We start from the raw sequence: 23,266 nt of genomic DNA, 5'->3' as shown, positions 1-23,266 counted from the left end.
TTATTTTTCCCACCAAGTTTCATCCCGATCCCTCCACTCTAAGCGTTTTCCAAGATTTTTGGTTTCCCCCTCCAACTCCGCCCAATGTCACCGGATCCGGTCGGAATATAAAATAAGAGCTTTAAGACACAATATCCTTCCAAACATCAAATTTCATTAAGATCGCATCACCCGTTCGTAAGTTAAAAATACTTTCTATTTATACTTTCTTCATTTTTTCCGAATTAATCGGCCCCCCCCACTCCCCCCCCCAGATGGTCAAATCAGGAAAACGACTATTTCTAATTTAATCTGGTCCGATCCCTGATACGCCTGCCAAATTTCATCGTCCTAGCTTACCTGGAAGTGCCTAAAGTAGCAAAACCGGGACAGACAGAAAGACCGACCGACAGAATTTGCTATCACTAAATGTAACTTGGTTAATACCAAGTGCCATAAAAACTTGAAACTTTGGAAATTAAAAACAGACTGAAACTAATTAAAAAAAAAAACTTACCAAAAAAATAAGTTTTTCAAAGAAAATTAAAGGCCATAATAAACTTGAGATCAGCAGAAATAAAAACACATAATAATTCAAAATCAAAACGGCAAGAAATTACTATTAGAGAATAAATGAAACCCAAAACGAACAGACATTAAAAGACAATCATAGCATACAAACAACAGGTACTAATATAAATGAATAAATAAGTCTTAAAAACAGTAAAACTTAAATTGAATAAGGAAATCAAGCTTGAAACGAACAAAAATCTTTTACTATTAAAGAATAAATGAAACCTTAAACGAACACAAATTAAATAAACGATCACAGCAAACAAACATACAACAGGTACTAATATTAAATGAAAAAAATAGATCTTAAAACGAGAAAAAATTACTGTGACTGTGCGTAAAACTCTAAGGATAAGAACAGTAAAAAAAAATTTACCATCTAGCTTTAACTATTTGCTGTAAAACAATATAAAATAGCAGAATATTTACAATTATCAATGATAGCAAGAAAATGGAGAAGGGGGGATTGAATCTAAGCTACTTGGTTCGTTTCAAAAGTGTATTGACTCCTAAAAGAATTCCTAAATAATTGCTCATAAAATGAAATCAAATTGTTCTCCTAATAGAATTGTTAATAAGATGAAAAAAGAGCTTTTTCTTTCGGCGAGACCCATTAATCAGAATATTACTCAATATCAGCAAGAGAACATACAGCGATATTGAGAAATCTTACGAAAAACAATCCAATATTGAGTGAAAGGCATGTATAGAGAAGAAACTTTCGTAATATTGATGAAGCAACTAACACGGATAGGGCAATTTCGCAAGCGCTGTCATGGTAAAATATTGAGAAATGGGATATTTCTTTCGTTATTTAAGCTTATTATTCTTATCTAATACAGCAGTAGAAATAGATAACGATATCTCTCCGACATTATCAAAACGACAATCAAATCAATTCAGTAAATAAAATCATCAAAATATCAAATTTTTACAACACATTTAGATATCTTTAAGAGTTACATAAGTAGGTCATAATAAACTGAGTTATGTAATACAAAATGAAATTACCCTGCATGGCAAAGGATAAGATAAGATTCAAATCTTCTCCATAGACGTATGCGAGGAGAGGGCAGGAGACAGGGGACTTGCGCCCCTTTTTATCCCAAACTCTCCGAAAAATTATATTTGTTCTAAACATGTATCAATGTGTCAGGCGCGTCCAGAAAATAACCTCCCTCCCCTTCCAAAAAAGAAACACCTGGCTTCACCCTTAAATGTCAATAATTATTTAATGAGATTTTTTTCAAGAGTTAATACACTTTTTTAAATTGGAAACCTCATAATATATTTAAATGCTTGTTGACCTAATAAATGTAAGCGTGTACCTAGGTATAGCTAAAACGTTACATCAAGGGTTATGCTGGGCTCTTAGGCAAAAATTTAAGACAAAAATTAAGTCTATTCTTGGCTACAGCCATTTCAGTGTAGGTTATTTTCAAATATACAACTGAGATGGGGCTACATAAGTGACTTCCTGATTAAGAGTCTGTAGGTACTTAGATGAATGCTAGTTCTAAACCTCACTTGACAATCATTATTCTCTTTCTTTTTTATGCGCTCTTAGTGCTAAGAGTAGCAGTAGGAGTAGAAAATAAAAACATTTTGGTAGCAGATAAAACACTAATCAAATTTTTTCGCCCGTTTTTTATTTCTTTGTAGCTTTTTTATTGTATTTATTTCTTATTTGACTAGAAAGTATGCGGATCAGCCTCGTCCTTTATTTTATTCTCATTGAAAACATTTTTGGCTACGCGTCAAAATCTTGTACTGTATACATCCAAAATTTTTCCTAAACAACTCCTTAAGAAGAAAACTAACATTTTTTGCTATTCCAAAGGGTCCAGGCTTGGTGCTATATTTTGCAACATTTAAGAATATATTCCTCAAATACCTTAGTTTTTATTGAGAATATATCTAAAATATCCCTCACTAAAAACAATTTCAACCATGTGACAAAGCATTGTGATTTGGAAATAATAAACCCTATCCTGGGGCAACAGTCCTAACTTATTCCTGCTAAACCAGGAATAAGCTTCCTCCTGCTGGGGTAATGCCCCATATTTTTTTATCTTACATTCTTTACTATTTTCGTTAGAATTTCAAATTCGTTATTGTTTCAGAAATTCATTAGTATTTCGGAAATGCATTTTAAATCCATTGAAATTCAAAATTTACGTTTTCTCGATAAAAAAAAATGAATCTAGAAGGATTACTAAGGAAGTACTGTTTCCCTCGGGAAACAAACTCTTTTATTCGATACTACCAAAATAGCCTAGACACCATATTTTGGCCGTCTTAGTCTCCTCTACGTTAGGAAAAATGAGATTGTCGTACCTTCAAGAGATTCTATGAGAGCTGTTTCCTCTCCGCAAATATATGCACCAGCACCACGATGGACAAAGACATCAAAGTCATATCCACTGTTGCAGGCGTTCTTTCCAAGGTATCCCGCCTTGTATGCCTCATGAATCGCAACCTGCAAGTTGGTACCTTCGTTGTAGAACTCACCGCGAATGTAGATATAAGCTGCTCGTGCTCCCATAGCTCGGCCAGCAATAAGACAGCCTTCAACGAGCTTATGAGGATCATGTCGCATGATTTCTCGATCTTTACAAGTTCCTGGCTCGCCCTCGTCAGCGTTTACAACTAAATATTTTGGCCTAAAAAAAAAACATTCGTTTAAATTTACCTAACTTAATTAATTTAGTATGTCAAAATTATTTTTTCTTCTTTTCATTGCAGAGAAAATGCTTCGAACACCAAAATATAATATTTCACCAATAAAAACATAAACAAATTAAAATAAGTTGTCAAAGATTATCCGTACACTTCGTACACTCTTCGTAAGATTGGCTCGATCTAAATGTTAGATCGTCCCCCTCCTTGAAGACTGACCTAAAGATCCCGAGGAACAACTGAACAACAGTGGTGTAAAATTGTACTTTATTCGTGTTTGCAACCCCAGAGAGAAGGGCTTATGTAAAAACATTTGTACAGGATAAAATCATTAAATAAGATTAGACAGGGTTTCGAGAAAACTTTCATTCCAAAATGCAAAGCACTTCCCCTATCTTTTTTTACCAAGCAGCTTTATTTATTTATTTTTTTTTTACCTTTGCTCAATATTTATATTCAATACAACCGAGGGAAAAGCGAGAGTCATCTGACACATCCTGAACAGAAGTTATGCTTCATGTTAGCAGGATATTAACAAAATTTCCAGCTAATTTCTTCTGCATGACTTATGGAAAATTTGTAGGTCCATGCCCAATCACTTTTGAAATTGTACAACTCCAACATAAATAAAATGCCCAAACTTTTTTATTCACCAAAATTCATAATTAGCTAACGCCAAAGGTACCGGCATGTTTAAGATGCTGTTCAACTAATCGGCTAGTAGAAAGGCTCTACGAAATTGGCAACATTGAACTATGCGCGATGCAATAACAATTATAACAGAAAATAATTTGAAAGAAAAAAAGCTCCAATATTCTGTGATAACAAGGTTATCACATTTTCGGATTTTCTACGTAAGTAATAGGTATTCAGAAATAGCAAACTAACATAACTAAAACATGCTGTACCTCCCATCAGACGGTTTGTTCATGAAACTCCATTTCATTCCAGTTGGAAAACCAGCACCACCTCTACCACGAAGACCTGATTTCTTCATTTCATCTGAAAAAAATATGTGAACCTAAGATTTAGTTTTAAGAGGAAATAAAAACTGAAAATAGATTTTAATTCAACTACTCACTATAAAAATCAATTTTGGTTTCAGTGGGGTTTTGGATGTCAGCATACCCATAGTCTTCTTTATTCTCTCATAATCCAAGCAATGAAAAGGCGATGACCTTTATGTGTGCTCTTGGTTTAATCAAAGCTATTGACTCAGTTGCACATGCTCTAGCTCTTTAGTCTCTTGTTTTCAATGGAATGAATTTTTCTGTTATTCTTTTCTAAAATACTGGGATGAGAATTCATTCATATGTCTTAAAACTGGAAAAAGTCTTTATTCAACTTCTGCATTTTACACGAGATAAGGAGTGAAAAAAGGGGGAAGGATGATTTTCTCTATTTCAAACAATGTTGGTCGAATGCATTGAATATAATCTATCAGCTACTTGTTTTTTTGAGAAATTATAATGTCTCTTATATAGCTTACGCTGGTGACATTCTCCAAATTAGTTGCAACCAGAAGGAGCTTTCTAAATCTGTTCAATTTCATCTTTCCTCTCTCCACTTTCTCTGAATGTTGATAAATGTGATTTTTACTTTTTTTTTATGTTAGGGGGTTTCTTCTAGATCACCACTTAGCCATAAAAATATATCTATGTCTTTTGATTAATCGACCAGGTGGTTGGAAATAACAATCCCAAATAATTCAAGTTTACTTCGTTCCTGTACGGTTTCTGACTCTAACCTTAAACTCCCGATTGGGTACTCGAAACCGTAGCTAATATGAGTAAAACTAACAGTAAAGCATTAACAAAACTGCACTCGACCTATTGTGACTAGTAACCACTCTATGGTATTTTTATCTTGTTGGTTTCCAATTTCTGTCAAAAATGAAATCCAAGCGCTATGTACAGTGTATTTTCAAAATTTGAGAGTTTTAATATATTTCCTACAGTCTGACCAGATAAGGACAGACAAATTGTGCAGAAATTCAAAATTACAGAAATAACAACAAAATTGGCCTTGCTACACGAGGAGCTCTCTGAGTCTGCTATTCCAAAATCACTGTAAGGTCTTTTCCCACGTTCTTCACCTAGTTGATTGTGTAGTTGTTCGTTAAGGTTTATTTTTGTCTCCATATTTTTTTACTCCACTTTTACTTGTAATTTCAAAGTACCTTATGACTACATTATTACTATTGTTTCTATTATTAAATAAACAAACAGGAAAACTCAAATAAGTAATCAGTAATTGATGAGTTGATCAGTAACTTCTGCATTATAATTTTTTGTTTTGTTTGGATTTGTTTGTTTGTAGCTTGTAAAAAATACGTTCGTATTCTCTGATTACACGACGGCATTACAAAAATAGATTTAAGCATTACAAAAATGGCAGACGACATTACAACAGATTAAAAAAAAAAAACTATTGTAGACATAGCTCATTTGCGTCCTTTTGTGGTATAACAACATTTGTCAGACAAAACATTTTGTCTTCTTTTTTTAATAACATACTTGAGAATATTGGGCCCAGAAAGAGCCCGCTAAGCCACTAGCCTTTTACTTAGCTTAATACCTAGATGTTATACATCTATAAAAACATTGCTGGAAGGAATCAGCGGATTGCTTCGGTGGGAGCCCAGCCTCAGAACTTTGGCTCTGTAAAGAAGAGGAGTGTTGGGTTCCATATGACGATTCTTGCATTATTATATTTGCCCAGCAGTCTTTCCTTAGTTCCACTTGTATGTCTCCAAAAGCACAAAGGACAACAAGAAGGAGCCGTCAGTCACTCTTCCAAGTTACTGCTGTGCTGATGTCCCCCCGTTTAGGCTGGAAGTTGGTTTGGAGGTTTTTGCAAAGCCTTGTAGGTGAAATTGAAGGTGCTTCTAAGTCTACCTCTATAACCGGATCTCTTGGGTTGCCAATGTAGAGCTGCGTTAGGGAGTTTGCGGCAATTCACCTTAAACATGACTTAAGTACCTCCATCAGCAGACCCTCATGACATTTCTGATGAGAGTTAGTATTAACCAAATAATCCAAATATATTATCTCAGCTTTACTATTAAGTAATTTCCAAATTAAGACTGAATATTTTATCTGTCACATTTAACCGAGGGTTTAAAACCCTGGTCTTTCAAAGATGGAGTATCAAATGTAGCAAATTTAAACACTTGAGAGTAACTTCAATGAAAGTAATAAAAAAAATGCTGGTCTACATACTTAAAATCCACTCATGGCCTTTTAAGAGAACTTCCTTGGTTTTGTACCAGTCTCCGCGTGCTTCAGCGCCTTTCAGTCTCCAATCATGGCGACCATAAAGGTTTGTGAAAATTCGGTCTTCGTCGGACAAACCACCAAACTTAGTCTAAAACAGAAAACAAACTCTGAATTTTACAGATGATTAAATAAGATTATACACAATATAAATGAGAAAAAATTTAAATAACGAAGAAGAGTGTGCAAGCCTGCTCGCTGCAGTGACTGAAAATGCGCCATGTTAAGATTTATTTCAATTTTAATATTTTGCCCTCCTTCCAATCAAATTTATATTTATAAAAATCAATATTTTGCTTGAAAATCGAGCCGTGTCTTTAATCCACCTAACTCTTATGGGTGTATCAGCAAATACTCCAGCATATTAGACAGTCTGAACCTAATCCCTTCATGTTCTAGAAATGCCATTAGTACTGACGATTTCCGTCACTCAGGGAAAAGGTTGTGACCAATCATTTTTTATATTACGATGGTCTGAAGACCTCCAAGTAACTTCCTCATGCAATATACGGCAAAAAATTGTGTTACGCACAGTAAGTTCCTTGTCACAGGAAGAACCAACAAATATACCACTTGTGGCTAAAGTGTTATGTCCAAACTTGGATACTTACTCTTTTAATTTCAAGAGCTTTATCTTGACTACACAGAATGATCATGCCCTTATAGAAGGATTTTACACTCCTCTTAGTTATCCGCACTGCAAAATAGCAAAGTCTAATGACATGGCAACCTTGAGGAGTGGCACCTCTCGAGGAAATTACACCCTAGTGAACGACACAGTATTGCACTGGACTTTTATTAATGGATAGTTTTTCTGAATTTTGTTTGTTCGCAGGCATTCACACAAAATACCTCGAAGGTAATGGCCTGGGATTGCTTATGCAGGACGTCAAGTCTTGTTAAGTGTATCACGAAGACCTGAAAACCATGTAGTGACCAAGATCGGCTAAAGTGTACATGAAGCTTCTATTCAACTGGAGGTCCTAGGGACTTCTTGCTCTTCAATTTCAAATTGGCCGGATCAGTGATATGTAACAGAATAATATGATTATGGTTAAGTTTTGAAGTAAGGTAAGTGATTGCTTCGGTATGGATTCAGGACTCCTGAGTCAAGAGTTAAGTAGGGTTGTGTCTTATTCCAATTTACAAGAGTTATATTTACGAAATTTGTCCAAAGGAACACATAAGATAATGGGAGAGCATGGTATCAAGTTGGGGGCAAAACTATCCTACACTGAGATTGTGTAGGTGATTGGGGGGCCCTGGACAAAAATATGTTAAGAAGTGAGTGAATTTTGGAGATTTTGAAAATTAATGTTGAGGAGACTACGTCGCTAAGACCATAAATGAGGATAAAAAGTTGATGTTAGGTAACTAGAAAATTGATCAAAAGAATAGCTTCACTTACCTGAGTAGTAAATATGGTATATGTAGTGAAGATTTAAAAAATCGAAAGCCAAAGCGCAGGTATTTTGGGTGTTGACAAAAGACGGGAAAATTATGAAGAGTCAATGAAAAGAGATTAGAATACTTGAGGCCATCATAATGACAGTGGTCAGGTATGGCACTGGAATATGGGTGATTTGAAAAGCTGAGGGAGAATTAATAAATGTTTTCCAAAGGAATTATCAAATGATAGTAGTATTTGCTCTGTAACTGACCCTATATAAAACAGTAAGCTGACGAAAAATGTTGTCCGGTCCCATTTTCCAAGCTTACAGAGCAGGTGATTCTGATAATCAATGTCTCCCCTTATATACTTATCTAGTTTAAGCATTTATTTGTAATTGCTAGAACACCCAGGGAGTTTACTTCAGCCCAAATGAAATATTTAAAAGAATACTTATTGTTTCTCCAAAATTAGTTTGGCGGGCCACTGAAGTCAGTAGTAACAGCCTAATGGGGCCTATCAGAAACGCAACTACAGATAAACCGATACTATGCCAAACGAACGGTCTTATTCCATTACTCGACCAAAACCCATTATCAAACTTACTTTGGCTGGGGCTTCTTGTTTGGCTTCAGTCGTATTTGTTCGAAACGGGACTACACAGCATCTCAAGGAGGCAGAGCCTGTAAAATAGAAATAAAAGGAAACTAAATCCACAACAACATACAGAGCAACGATGTCAACACTTTCTGCTACAGCTCCCTCAAAAATACAAAAAAAAAATAAATATTCATTTTCTAGGCAAATATGAACAAGTCAAAATGAAGAAGTTATCTATGTGTGTAACAGCAGCAAGTTTTCTTCTTTGTTGTACAGTAAAATAAACTAAGAACTGTGACTTTTATGAATGCATGAGCAGAGGTTAGACTAAATGTACAAACTATAGGAGGAAAAGCGTCTCGTCACGAAGGAAAGGCCTTGAATATCAAAACAGAATTTGTAATCTCAATATATTTGTATTAAAAAAAGAAAAAAAAAATCCACAAATCAATTCGGCATTTCCATTTCGAATGATGTAGTACAATAACACAAACAATATTTTAAAGCTAAGTTTGTATAATCCTTCATAAATTACTTGCAAGTCAAGAAACCTTCTTGCCGAGATGTAATCAAATGGAGACTTTTAATTATGTAACATTAACCAGGAACCTTTGATTAAGAAAAATAGATATTTGGTTAAACTAGGGTACTGGGTAACTATCATTAGGGTCTCAGTATCAAATAAACGGACTACATAAAGCGAATATAATGTCTGTGTAAAAGTACTGAAACCCGATTGCTTCCCTTTTGTTTATGCTCATGAACCAAATGCTCACTCATATACTCGTAGTTCCAAGTTCAAACATAATTCCATCATAACTGGAGTACTTTGAATTTTCTATTTTTTTCGATGTGACAAGGAGTCAAATCCATCAAAATACGTTAACTTTCTTATTTTCAGCTGTTTTATGAGCAGGTATTTTTGCAAATATGGGACATATTTGCGAACAGGGAGTGAACTTTGTCCTTAAAACAAGCGATTAGTTTAAAATAAAGCAAAAATTGATTCAGTTTTTAGTAATAGGCTTCATTCCGCGTAAAGTTTCAGAACATTACATATTACAAGTTCAAAATAAATACGCATTTTTATATTAAACTGAATTTAAGTCGTTAAGAACCGAAACCATATCAACAAATTGAAAGTGTGTTGCAGAGATAACACAAGCAAATTTACCGGTTTACTGGTTACTCAGAATTTGCTGGTTACCCAGAAACACTTGTAAAACTGCAATGAAAAACTTCAAAGCACAAGAGTTCATAATTCCTCCCTCTAGTGCATTTTTAAGCAGAAATATTTTTATTTTTGCTTAGCCAAACATAATAGGTTCCCTTATTTTGTGTGCTATATTCAAAAAGTATTCCAAACCATTCAGAAAAAAAATGCCCTAACCAAAATAGTTCTTCCATCAAACTTTAAAGTTGGTTGAGCATAAGGGATCGTACGAGAACGAAGTACCGACGACACACCCGTCCCATCTTGTTGTCCCAAGTAACTCGAAGGTACTATAGCATGATATTCTCTTAATATATAAAAACTTTTCTTACCTTTTACGCAGCTGTTTTTAACTTTCTGGTAACTTCGCCATCCTTTTGATATACCAAGAAACTTTTTCTAATAGCTACACTAGTTTATTTTACCACCTGTTACAATTTTTACAGTCTGCCAAACCCTCATTCAAAAAATACTTGAAACACGTTGGGAAGATTACTTTTGAACTTTCATAGAAAGCTCAGCAAACACAAACTACGTACCTTCACTTTTGTTCAAAAAAAAGCCTCGGAATCGAATGGAGACCCAAGCTCCAAAGTCACACTACATCATTATATATTATCATTATCAAGGATTATTTTAGCAAACAAAGATGTGGCATTTGGTATTTTGGGTTCTGAACAAATTTCGGTAAAGAATCACAGCTATCATTCTAATGAAAATGCTAGTTCTATTTTCCATCAACACCACAGAAAAATTAAATAGATAGACCTAAATGGGTAGGGACTTAAGGGACCCCATTTTGTCTTTCCACTATATTACCAAATTTCGTTATCGAAACCAGTTTAGTATGCCAGATAGCTTATAGCCGTCTCTTTAAGTATGGCTTCAATTTTACCTCCGACAGCTCAATGCAGAAGCCAAACGAAACCCTGAAGTCCAAACTTTTTTCGTAAAACCACCAGTAAGACCTAGGCTCATGAGCAGATTTCCCCGTGTAGATTCTACTAATGATCAAGTCGCATACTGAAGCCGTATGCCAAAGCCCGCTAACAAGATAAAGGGAGAGTTCTTTATATATTTCGCCGTTTTTAATAACAGAAAGACCAGCATTCTTTATGTTAAAGATAATTGAGTGTTAAAGATAATGAAAAATAATGCTATCTATTATCCAGATAAATACTTTTAGATAATTTCTTCATGTCACATTTTCACTGGGTATTTATGATCTTTGCATCTGATGCTCAAATCCGCCTTAAGGCGTGGTAAAAGCATGAAAATTAACCTAAAAAACAGTGAAGCCAAGTCTCGACAACAAAACTTTAAAACTTAGAACTTACTAAAACTTAGAAACACAAAACTTAGTGGTTCATATTCTGAATTCAAGAGGAACTTATTTTCACTGCAATTTGAACTTTAGGAAATAGACACTTAAACACAGATTGTATGCTAAGCAGTCGCTACTGAGGACCTAGAACTAACATCTTCTATTGGTCTCTGGTCAGTGTTAGAACTGGAGGATCATTACAGCTAAAGGGACCCAGGAGTCAGATACGATTTAGATTATTTTTAGGATACTAAATTTAAATAGCGACAAAGACCACGCTGTCTTTCCATATCAAACAAACACAACTTATAGAAACAATAGGGAAATTTTTCAAGACAGTGGAATTTAATTCAATGAATATTCGGCCCTATGTCTAAGGCCCGTCTTCAGCACAACACCAGAATAAATATATATATATATATATATATATATATATATATATATATATATATAAACATTACATTAAAATGTGAAAATTAAAACTAAAAATGTTTTTAAAAAAACTTTTTTAAAACAGTCCTAGCATCCTTACTTCAACGAAGTCCAACCAGGACCTGGTTGTTCAGTCCTGGTTGAACTTAGTTGAAATAAGGATACTAGGGCTGTTAAAAAATTGAAACATTTTTAGTTTTAATTTTCACATTTTAATGTAAATTTCCTTATTGTTTCTAAGTTGTGTTTGTTGGATACTAAATTATACCAAAATTCTACTAAAAAAAAAATATCGACGGCATAACATCTTGATTAATTAATTCATAATAAAGATAAGACCCGCCACACCAAAACGCATAAATTAAGTGGCAAAAGCCACTACAAAAAAAATTAAATTATATTCTGCATGGTGCAAAGATGATTAGAGTTAGATGTTCCCTCATTCATTTGAAGCCATCAAACGTCCGTCATGATTTATTTTGGTGGGATTGAAGGGCACCTTCGTTTTTAAAAGTGCTGAGGAGGGCTACAAAATCCATTCTTCCATACCAGCGCTTTTTGCATATTCGCTCTTGTCTAAGCTGTTATATTGTGGATAATCATTTTCATACAGTCTAGGCTATAAAGCACAGATGTTTTGTGAAAATGTCTAATTTGGGCACACCAATAATTTAATCAGCCACTTGAGAAACCGAGCATAGCTTTTGGAATTCCCTATGATCAAAATTTAAGTATATATTTTATTCGTAGTTAGGTTTAATCACTCTTTTTTATCTTTAATAAGACACTGTAGAAAAAAAAAAAAAAAAAAAAAAAAAAAAAAAAAAAAAAAAAAAAAAAAAAAACATACCAAAAGAACCTCTCAAGAGCTGTGGAAGGGGAACCTTAATGGCTGACATCCTGAAAAAAAAGGAAATGATCTATAAACAAAAAAAAAATTGAAAATATACCTAAAAACCATACCTTCCAATTTAAAGGGTGAAGAGGAATAAAGGCAGCAAGGATCTACAGCTTAAATTCAGGGTTCCCAATACTAGTTTCAGATACATCTTGCCGACCATAGGCCTTGGCAAGGTGGTTCCCAAGACTTGAACTGATTTTATTTTTTTTAAACTATTATCATAAGTTCTTGGATGGTGCATCACCAGTAGGTATGGAGTGAACGTACAAACCTAAAAACTGCTTACCAGACTCTAATTTGGGTAGTGAATCGATTACTAGAAGTTTATTCAAAATAGTTTTGTTAATTTTAGGGTTAACAAGGACTTGTACTAATTCCTGAGAGTTCCATTCACCAAAGATAACAGTTTTCCAAGATTACAAGAGGTCACTGTTCTGAAAAGGAAAATGCTTACTTTGAAGGTCAGAACATCTGATAAAAAACATTACCTGGCAGACAAAGATAGAATTTAGGTTAAATGCCTCTAGGACACTGACCAATTGCCCGCTAATCCAGTTTAGTCTCAGAAGGAAGCCAAGCCATAGCTCTTAGAACGGCAATCTTCAATGACATTTCAATTGTCTGCTTTTACCATCAATGTGGGTGCATTGGTGTTTTTTCTCTCTCGTTTATTTAGTCACAAAAATACAACCCCAAATAATATCACCAAAAATGTTCGTCCGTAGGGGGTTGATGAAACCTCGCTGTTATTAGTGCAAAAAGGCCTTGGAGGTAAAACAAGCAACCATATGATACAACAGGAATAACCTCAGCTTACAAAAAAAAATATCAAGCATGTAAAATCAAAATCTGAGAGTTAATTGAGCCACCTTGGCACAAAATAAGTAAAAGCATTACTGAAGACAGATACTTGCAGTAGCCAAAATACTTGCAGTGTTCTTCACACATTTGTTCACTGGCTGAAGTTTCAATCCAATCAAAAAACAATTTCAGCCCTTTGTGGGCCCTGATTTTGGAAAACTGGGCACACAGCTGTAATTTTGTTTGTGCATTTGGGTTCCCTCAGTCTAGGAGCATAAGGATGTAGGTTTCCAGCCATTTGGCAAAAAAAATTGTCTTTCTGAGCCCATTTTTGGACAAACCCCAAAAAAAAACATTTTTTTCTTGTACATTGCGGCCCCCTTGTCCCAAAAGTTTATAGATGTTTCAAGAAGACAGGGAAAAAGTTGTTGGCTATACTTATTAGGGTTTCCCCTTAGTCTAAGGACGTTTAAAACTGATCAGAGACAGTGTCGCTTTCTCATATTCAATTCCTTCCAAAAACACAACCCCCCCCCCTAAAAATCAAAACATAATATGGGCATGCAAGTTGTCAAAGGAAAATATCAGCAATATCTCAGGAACCTCTTAGAGTATTAATTTCAAACTTTCAGGATATGTTGAGGGGGATTTTAGATTAACTAAATGGCACTATGAGTATAATACTACTTCTACCACTACTATTACTATTAAGGCTAGGATTATAAGAGTGGAACTTTCAAGGAATGTTGTGGGCGATGTTGAATTAAATAGAATAAAACACCATATGCATGCAGTTTGTCAGAAAGACATATCAGCAATATCTCAGGATCATATTAGGGCATTAAGTTGAAACTTTCAGGTCATGTTGAAGTAACCAAAGGCACTGCATGCATACTACTACTACTACTGCTCCTACTACTAATACTAGTACTATCACTTCTATAGCTGTCGTTACTACTACTAATGCTATTAATAGTACTACTACTGCTACTACTACTTCTAAGGCTAAGAATATTAAGGTGAAACTTCCGGTGAACTAAATCAAAACACACTATGCGTTTCAGGTTGTCAAAATGGGCGTATTAGCAATATCTCAGGAACACCTTAGAGCATTAAGTTGAAACTCCCAGGACGTGTTGAGGGGTATTTGGGACTAACCAAGAGGCGCCATGTGCATGCTACTGCTACTACTAAGGGCCAAAGTTACAAGGTTGAAACTTTCAGGGGATGTTGAGAGGAATATTAAACCAAATCAAAACACACGACGTGAATGCTGGTTGTCGAAGAGGCGCATCAACATTATCTCACGAGCATAATAGGCATTAAGTTGAAACTTTCAGGACAAGTTGAGGGGGACATTGAATTAACCAAACGATATTATGTGCATGCTACTACTTCTACAACTACTGTTATTAATATTACTGCTAATACTAGTACTACTGCTGCCACTACTACTACTAAGGCTAAGGGCATTAAGATGAAACTTTTAGGGGATGTTGAGGGGATTGCTGAACTAAATTAAAACATAGTATGCGCATACTGGTTGTCAAAAAATTGTGTCATGATTCCTTTAGTGATTTAGTACCTAAATGGTCGGAAAGTCCGGCTTTTTTGGCTGATGATAGTTGATGATGACTTATCTTTTGTTATTAGCATAAAAAAATAAAGCCTTTTGTTGCCGGAATTTTTGTTACAGGTTCTAAACCAACAAAATATATGGCCTCTTCAATACATACCCTCACCCTACATATTTTCTACTTACTAGGTCTGAAAGGGCTAAAAGGCCCCAAGAAACATCATTATTTTGGATCGTCTACCTTCACTAGCATATTTTTAAAAGAATTTTCTTTCAAAAGAAAAAAAAACATTACTTTGTCTTTCACTTTTGATTTCATTTCAGGAGCATGAACAGCCAAGTAGCAGTACTGCTTCCTCGCTTTACATGGGGATTGCGCCCTCCTCAGACCTCGGTTTTACAGTGATACTCCAAGAAAAAAAAACTAAGTAGCATCTGGAGAAATCACGTTTTTTTCTCAACAAAAGATGGAAGCCAAAGAACCAAGCAGAACTTTCAACTTCTATGCAAAGGCAAAAGGGGAGTGAAGTTACTCATTGACCTAATATTGAGCTTCTTACCCTGTATCCCTGACTTGCGGTGATCTATCACCAAGAATACGAGGAGCTTTCGTGTAGCATTTGTGTCATGATGAGAGCCTCCGATAGCAGTGGAGGGTGGTTAGCTGTGCCTATAGCAGTGGGAGGGGGGGGGGGGGTGTAAGACAAATTTATGTCACTTGCTACGGTATTGTGTTCAGGGAGGGGGGGGGCTATTTGCTGCTTCAAGGACTTCTAGATACTGCACCTCGAAACGCAAAATATACTAGTAAGCAGATCCAAAATGAACTAATTGGGACGATTTGAGAACTTATGAGGTCTAAAGTAGTTAGAAAAGCAAACACAGCAAGAGTTTGGTTTTTCCCTTACTGACAAACCCACCAATAGACAGACAAGGGAACTCAGGGCAGTTGTGTGATGTTATGTATACAAATCAAAAAAGAATTGTGTAATCTGACAAGATCTTATTGCTGTAGTCAATGCCTTTCAAGCCTTATTGGGACTTGCTGAAGATGACTGCCTATTTTTATAGGATTTCCCGAGCCCAAATATAGGGTTTGGAAGTCTTTGGGATAAGTGCCAACAACTGATACAGTTAAAATACTTGGAATCACTCTTGGGTATCAATTTCAACGAGGTCAGTTTTTGTCTTTGCAAGAGACTGCTCCATTCTCGAAGAGTCCACCATCTACTCTTTTTCACTTGTTCTGAACTTCACAGCTCCTTTGAGCAAAGAAACAGCTAGGGCAATTCTATGGAACTCTTGGAATCGGCAGCCTTTTTCATTCTGTTGGCTGCTTCCTGAAGTAGAGTAACTGCTACTGTTCTCTTTTCTTGCTCTGATGCTCTAAGTTTTTTTCTTTTTGCTTTCCAGGTCTTCTATTTCTTTCTTTTTGTCACGGACCTCCCGCGACTTCCGCTTGTTGTCCTCTTAGAAAGCTGCTTTCTCCTTCTCGGATAGCTCTTCTTTTTTCTTTTCATCCTGATATTGTTGATACCAAGACTGAGCAGAATGTGCAAGATTCAACAGTTCTTCTGTAATAACAAACCGTTCTGTTTTTCCTCCAGAAAGTATCAACATGCCTATACCATGAGTCTCGCATCCAGAACGCGCTCAGACATTAACGCCTGGTCTTGGTTGCAACGTCTGGTTGCAAGAACTCCAGTCTCATTAAGCAGAAACTGCTAGCCTATATACTGATCTTTGCAAATTTAGACAGCCCCAACATGCAAAAAAAAACAAAGCATGGGCCACTAAGTCAGCACAACAGTGTAGCCCAGGCAGAAGCAGTTTGCTTTATATTTTATAAATAAAAAATATATTAATTTTTTTCTTTTGTGTGCATGTTTTACTTTTTCTTAGCTTCATGGTGACCTCCCTCATCGCCTAAGTGTTCTGCTATCTTTCACCTCTGATCAGAATAATTATAATCTTCACAATACCAAAAATCATATTCAAGTTCCTTTTACTCCTTGTGTAAGGTCAGATTTTAATCCTTTAATTGCAAGTCATATTGGGTGGAATAAGTTGCCTGAATCAGCTCGAAGGTGCCACTCATTTGGTTTGTTAAAAAAAATTGTTAAAAATTCTTTGGCTTCTTAGAAGTATATATATATATATATATATATATATATATATATATATATATATATATATATATATATATATATATATATATATATATATATATATATATATATCGTTTGAGTCTATTTAATCTACCGATCTACTAAATTAATTTAGTCTATTCAATCTATTAGTCTATTTGGTTTTGTTTTCTATAGTTTTTATTTTATTCTCCTTTTTGCTCTTCTCTCTCTAAGTGATTGTTTTATTTTTTTCTTCTTCTCTGAGTAATTGACTTGTTTATCTTCCCCCTTCTTTACAGGCCAAAGATTCCCCCTTCTTTGGGGGAATAGTAAAATGTAATATTGTGTGTGTATTTCATGATAAATAAATCTGATCTTATCTAAGCCCAACACAAAGCATTAGTTAAGTTCAAACAGCTCAATAGTTGTAATTAATTATCGATCTACACCAAAAGACAGCAAAGTCTACAAGGAGAGTCAAAAGCAAAGAAAATCTTAAGTAAGCACATCTTGGCTCACTTAACGAGTAGTGAGAATTGCAAATCATGAGCAATGTTCTTAGTACTCTTCAACCGAAAATATAGGAACAATAGGATTTCAGCCAAAATATAGGCATTTTATAGGAATGCATTAAAATATAGGAATTTATTGGCGAGTCCGAACGCTGAACTTCTGTTTTTTAGGGTTTTGGTTACTATTGAGCCAGGTGGTCTTTATTACAGTCCATTACCATGAAGTGTTTGATCACTGAATCCAGCTTAGACATGACAAAGTGTGTCAGCCAAGGTTATGACAAAGCTGATGGCATGTCAAGTTTGGATAATGTTGCTACTGTTGAAACAAAACGTCAAAGTCAACTGGCTGATTATTTTCAATGTGTTAGGCATACCACCAATCTTTTGTGCTCAAAGATAGTTTCCATCTCAATTCAACAGAATGCCGAAGATGCTGTACAACAAATATTTTCTCATTTCAGCTGAAGTGTCTAACAAACAAAACTTCTGAAAAAAACATCTGATGTCAGACAATGCTAAAGCTGAGACATTCATTGGTCCTTATTTCTGCTCTGCACAAGATGGAAGGCTGGCAGGACTGGTAGGCTAGCAGTAAAGCATATGTAAAGCGTTCCTGCATTAAGATATAAGACAGGTGGATTGGACGGACCTTCTTGAATTTATTTTCATATGTTATGAAACCATTAGCAGAGCCACTTCAACAAAAGGATGGTAGTCTTGTGAGAGCTGTAAGACTCATAAGCAGCATAAAAGCAACATTAAAAGATATGCAAGCCCATGCAGAAACTGAGTTCCAGTCTCTCTAATACAGCAGTAGAGAACACCACAGAAAACATTGATGTTGCCATGAAAGTTGTCAAACTGTGCATAGCCTTGCGCTCTGTCTACCCAACAGGAGTTCCAAATATGGATCTAGGAAGCCACTGCAGAATAGCAGCATTCATCCCAACCTTGGATGCCATGCTACTTGATTTCACAGGAAGATTTGGCTCCCATTTTGCTAATGCTGCAAAACTGTCATAATTAATCCCAGGAGTTATCCATAGCAAGAGTTGGGACAATCTCAAGGAAGGATACAAGAAGTACAAGGACCTTTTCAGTGATATACAGACACACTTGAACATGGAATTCGAGATCCAGAAGACCCACTGGTCACATGTTGCAACAGAGAAGCCAAAGATGGCCATTTTGAGCTCTCAATAGCTGCCAGGATTAGATTTTCCCAAACATCTTTGTTTTGCTCACAATTCTTGCAATGCTTCCAGTGGCGACATGTAAGGCAGAAAGAATGTCCACCAAGATTGACAGGATATGTTCTTCAGTGAGAAGCACAATGTTGGAGGAGAGGTGGGAAGCGCTGTTGTTTATGCAAACATACAGGAACAAACTGCCAAAAACAGAAAATGTCATTGATTTGTTTGCCATCAGAAAAGTTCAGAGACTGAATATTATGCTCTTGTATTATCTTTTTGCTCGATTTTCTTTTATTGTCTTTTTGCCTTCTTTTTGCTCAATTTCCTTTTTACTTTGATTTTGAGTCTTCAGCAATGAATAAAAAATAAAATTTAAAGTGTGGTCTAAATGACTTGAATTGATCTAACAGATATGTTCTGATTTTGCTAGGTGGATGTGTCATGATCACCCACTGAAATGTTTTGTAGACTAGTTTCTAGGTCATTTTACATTGGTGTGACCCAGATTCACAAAAATGAACTGGTCTAACAAAAGCAATATTGACACCTCAATGGCCAGTCCCCCCAGCATTTTGAGGTAAATATGTTGGCGAGTCCAAAGATTATGCATATTTTCGCTTCATTTATTTGAATAATATTCCACTGACCCATCCATCTACAGTTATATATTAAAAGCATTACCAAATTTTTTTCCAATACATGAATAGCACATCCATTCCTATAAATGAGCAGGGCTTGAACACTATTACAAAAGCAGTGATCATAGTTCCTAGCTGAAAAAAACATTTGAACATTTATGGTCATTTTTTTAAATGATTAATGCCTCACAACATAAATCTACTGAAAATTTCTCACAGAAAGTGATTATTTTACTTGGCCTAATTAAAGCTGACACAATTTAGGTAATTTATCATAATAATTTTGTGAAATATCCAATTGGAGGTTATTATTTTATTATGGTATAGGCCAGAAATCAGAAAGGCCTTGAAAAAAGAAACATACATACCATTAGATTCTTCATTCATTAGTCTTTCCACATATAATAATTGTTGGCTTTTCAAGTGCATGTCAGCCCCCCACCCTAACAGGGTCAGACAATAGGCTACCTCTAAGCTATGCACAGAAGTTTGCTGATTTTGTTTCTTTTCACAGATTGGCTTTATTTGGTATTATGAAGCAACAGTTGATAAGTAATAAATACAAAAATAATTACAAACATACAAATTGGCAAACTTTCATATAGCCTAGTCCTACTTCCTAGGTCTATATCTGGGTAAATCTGAAGTTTTTTTTTTCTATTACTTACATAGCTTGAATGCCAAAGTATGGCTTGATGTGTCTTCTATTATTCTTCCTAAATAGAGATTGCTAACCAAATCCTTTGCAAATATTATTTTGAGTCCTTGAACTGAAACCTTGTTATTTGCTGGTAGAAGAAAATGGTTATCAAAACTCTGAAAAACACTTCTAAACAATCATATGTGTTTATTTATATCAATAACAAGGGAACAATGCTTCACTTATCCCCCTCACCAGATACAAGCACCTATAAACATTCACATTATGTTTCAAAATAGCACAACTCTTTTCTTCCTACCAATTGATTATCATCCACTTTTAAATGATGAAGAAAAAAGGATTTGTGCTTTTAAAAAATATATATATATTAAAATATAAAATATATATGTAAAAATACAGGCTAGTTGGAATCATGGTTGAAATACATAGATGTCCATCAGAGAGGGGTTAAGTGACGTGATTTTCAGGATGAGATAAGTGAGCAGTTATGATTGTTGTATGGTAGTTTTCAAAACTTCTGCTTTACATTTTCTAATAAGGAACAAGGTTTTGAATTAGGAATTCCATTACACGCTCAAATAAAACTTGCAAAGGAAGCAATTAGTTTGGAAATATCATAAAAAGATGCCTCTGGTGGTGTTTTTACCTTCTAACTAGCAAAAAAAAAATGGGGAAAAACAACTCTAAATTTACCTATATCTGGTCATACAGGGCCTGATATGCAGTTGTAACAGCAGCAATTATAATGTCTAGAAAGAGCAGTGAATGAAAAATTTAGTGTGATAACAGAGTAAAATTTGTTCAGGTTGACCATATCTAAAGTAAAACTGCTAATAAACTAAAAGTAGCACAACTAGACATGCTTGTGCTAAATATTATGGTTTTATTCTTACAATGTACCCCACCTTGCTGATAGTCCCAGATATAGTCCAAAATGGTAAGCTATATTTTTTATTGTTTTTCATCCCATGAAGCACCATATCTTCTTTGATAAATGCACTTACTGCATTATCAACCAGTTAATATGTAAATCTTCACATAGTTTGGCTAGGATGAAAGTCAATACATCACTTGATACCTTTCTTATTTTCTTTCTGAATTCAACAGCTGCTTCTAGGACCAATTTCCTTTTGAACCCCCAAAAAGGGCACAAAACAGCCCATAGTAACCATGCTTGGTTGTGTTTGCAATTTTGGCAAACACAACAAGCATCATAAGTATTTCCTTCAAGACAACTTCCTTTCTGCTATTTCTGATGAAAGAGATCTTGGGGTTACTGTTGATCACCAATTAAAGTTTAGCAGCCATGCTAAGTCTGTTTCATTTTCTGCAAATAAATCTCTTTGTATCATAAAAAGAACCATCTCTAGCTGACACCCAAAAGTTTTTGTGAAGTTAAATAAGGTGCTTGTATGACCACGTCCAGAGGTCAGAATGTCATTGGCAGCCCCTTTTTTTTAAAAAGATAAGAAGTTGCTTGAGGATGTCCAGTGTCTGCCCACCCATGGGGGCCTTACTTGTTTGCTTTAGTTTCTTGTTTTTTGTTTTGTGTAGTGTTTGTTTTGTTTCTTTTATTGGTACTCCGCTTTGATTTTTTGTAGTGGGTCAAAAATAAATTATTATTATTATTATTAGTGTCATGCCACTAAGATTATTAGCAGCATGAATAAATTTCTGTATGAAGAAAGACTACATCATTTGAAGCTGAAAATACTGACATACCAAAGGGAAAGGCATTATATGATTTTAACCAAAAAAATCCTATATAAAAACACCCTTCCGAGTCTCTTTGCACAGTCCTTGCATTCTAGTACTAGAGGACATTCAATGAAGCTCCCAATTCAGCATCCCACAAGTAGACATAGAAGTCATTTCTTTAGCCAAAGAGTCATCAATCTGTGGAATCAGTTTCAACCAACACATTCAAATCCCATCTTGATAAGGAGTGGCTCTGCCCAGGAGTTCCTTTACAATTGGAAAGCTGCAGAGTGCTCCACAAGAATCTAGATCAACAACCAAAATCTACACCAAACAAATTTTTTTATCACTGGAGCATCACAAGGATGGAAAATCCTTATATTGCTCCAAGCTGTGATTTAAGGTGTTTAAAAAACTGTCTAATGAGAAAGAAATTGCTGTTTGTAACTAATTCAGACATGATAATTACTATTTTCATGAATCTTAGCAGCATAAGACCCCTCAAAAATAATATCACAACAAAACAAAAGTACACCATATGAATCAAATTTGTTGAAAACACCAAATAGGCCTAGGGAAGTTACAGCCCTACCTTCAACAACAAGGGAAACTGCATTTTTGCATGGGCAGCACTGGTGTCATAATTTCATCAAATCCTAGGGTGGGGGGAGAGAATTTGATTGCTTCAGTCTTTTCTTTTAGCTTTTTGAATACCCTTGGGCTAAATCTTGGACCATCTGAGGCGAAGGTGAACTATCAGAAAAGCAACCAAGATATTAAGAAAGAATATAAAATAATAAATACAATGAAGCTACTTATATTTTATGCCAGGTTTTCTTTAGATGTGGTCAGCCACAAAAAGATTAGGCCTGTTTATGCAGTAGGCTATATTTTTGTTTTTTCCGTATAATTTCTGGTTTATAGCAAACCTTAGCCCACCAGGCCTATCATTACACATTAGGCTAATCTTAATGCTGCAGGCTTAGGCCCAATAAGGAGCCAAATAGGCCTAGCCATAGTTGCATAACGTGAAGTCGGTCACGCAAAACTGTCCTTAGATTAGTCTAGCTATCCTCAACTCCATGATTAGTACTTCTCTTAACCCTTTAATTTTTATTCTTACGTTTACAGAAATCTTTTTCACCTTGAAATCACACAATCTCCAAACACTTATTGCCTAGTTTATTTTACTGCTGATTTTTCTCTTTAGATAAGTTATATAAGAAAAATAACGGCATCTATTGTATTAAAAAAAGTAGATGGTGATATGAGTAGATAATGTATAATGAAAAGAGAAATCACCAATGCTACAGCACAAACACAAAAAAAAAAAAAAAAAAAAAAAAAGAAAAAAAAAAAAGGAGACAGAAGGAGAAAAGGAAGACTGTTTTCCTAAATTAGTGATTAATATAGACCAGCACTTGAATGAGGCCTTAACCCTACTCATCCATACAATCACATAGGTCAAACAGCATAGCCACACACAATCAACCATAAAGAATAATCCATGGACAGGATAACATGATAAAATGACGGATAACATGAGAAAAAGGCAGGAAAGGTACTATAGCTCAATAGTACCAAAACTCTAAAAAAAAAAAAATTTTGATACCAATAGCTACATCAAAAGAATCGTATTTTAATGCTGATTTTAAATATCATGAAAAGAGAAATCACCAATGCAACAGC

The 23,266-nt window shown here is 35.1% G+C and overlaps 1 protein-coding gene across 2 annotated transcripts in view; it reads right to left on the bottom strand.

Annotated features, from left to right (window-relative positions):
- LOC136032014 (NADH dehydrogenase [ubiquinone] flavoprotein 1, mitochondrial-like) overlaps positions 1-22,810 on the bottom strand; it is a 41,398-nt gene extending 18,588 nt beyond the window's left edge. Inside the window, exons 1-6 of one of the 2 annotated variants that reach the window (XM_065712083.1) lie at positions 22,722-22,810; positions 12,316-12,365; positions 8,503-8,579; positions 6,453-6,597; positions 4,140-4,233; positions 2,890-3,215 (exon numbers count right to left, since the gene is read on the bottom strand). In XM_065712083.1, the coding sequence (XP_065568155.1) occupies positions 2,890-3,215; positions 4,140-4,233; positions 6,453-6,597; positions 8,503-8,579; positions 12,316-12,364 (691 nt within the window). In that variant the 5' untranslated portion in view covers position 12,365; positions 22,722-22,810. Of the gene's footprint in view, positions 1-2,889; positions 3,216-4,139; positions 4,234-6,452; positions 6,598-8,502; positions 8,580-12,315; positions 12,366-22,700 lie in introns of both variants that reach the window. The other variant, XM_065712084.1, reaches the window with a different exon arrangement.
- Positions 22,811-23,266: the final 456 nt, after the last annotated feature.

This window comes from Artemia franciscana, chromosome 10, assembly GCF_032884065.1.
Source record: "Artemia franciscana chromosome 10, ASM3288406v1, whole genome shotgun sequence".
NCBI lineage: Eukaryota > Metazoa > Arthropoda > Branchiopoda > Anostraca > Artemiidae > Artemia > Artemia franciscana.
Note: the sequence above shows the minus strand (reverse complement) of the source record. Positions and strands in the feature narration are given on the sequence as shown.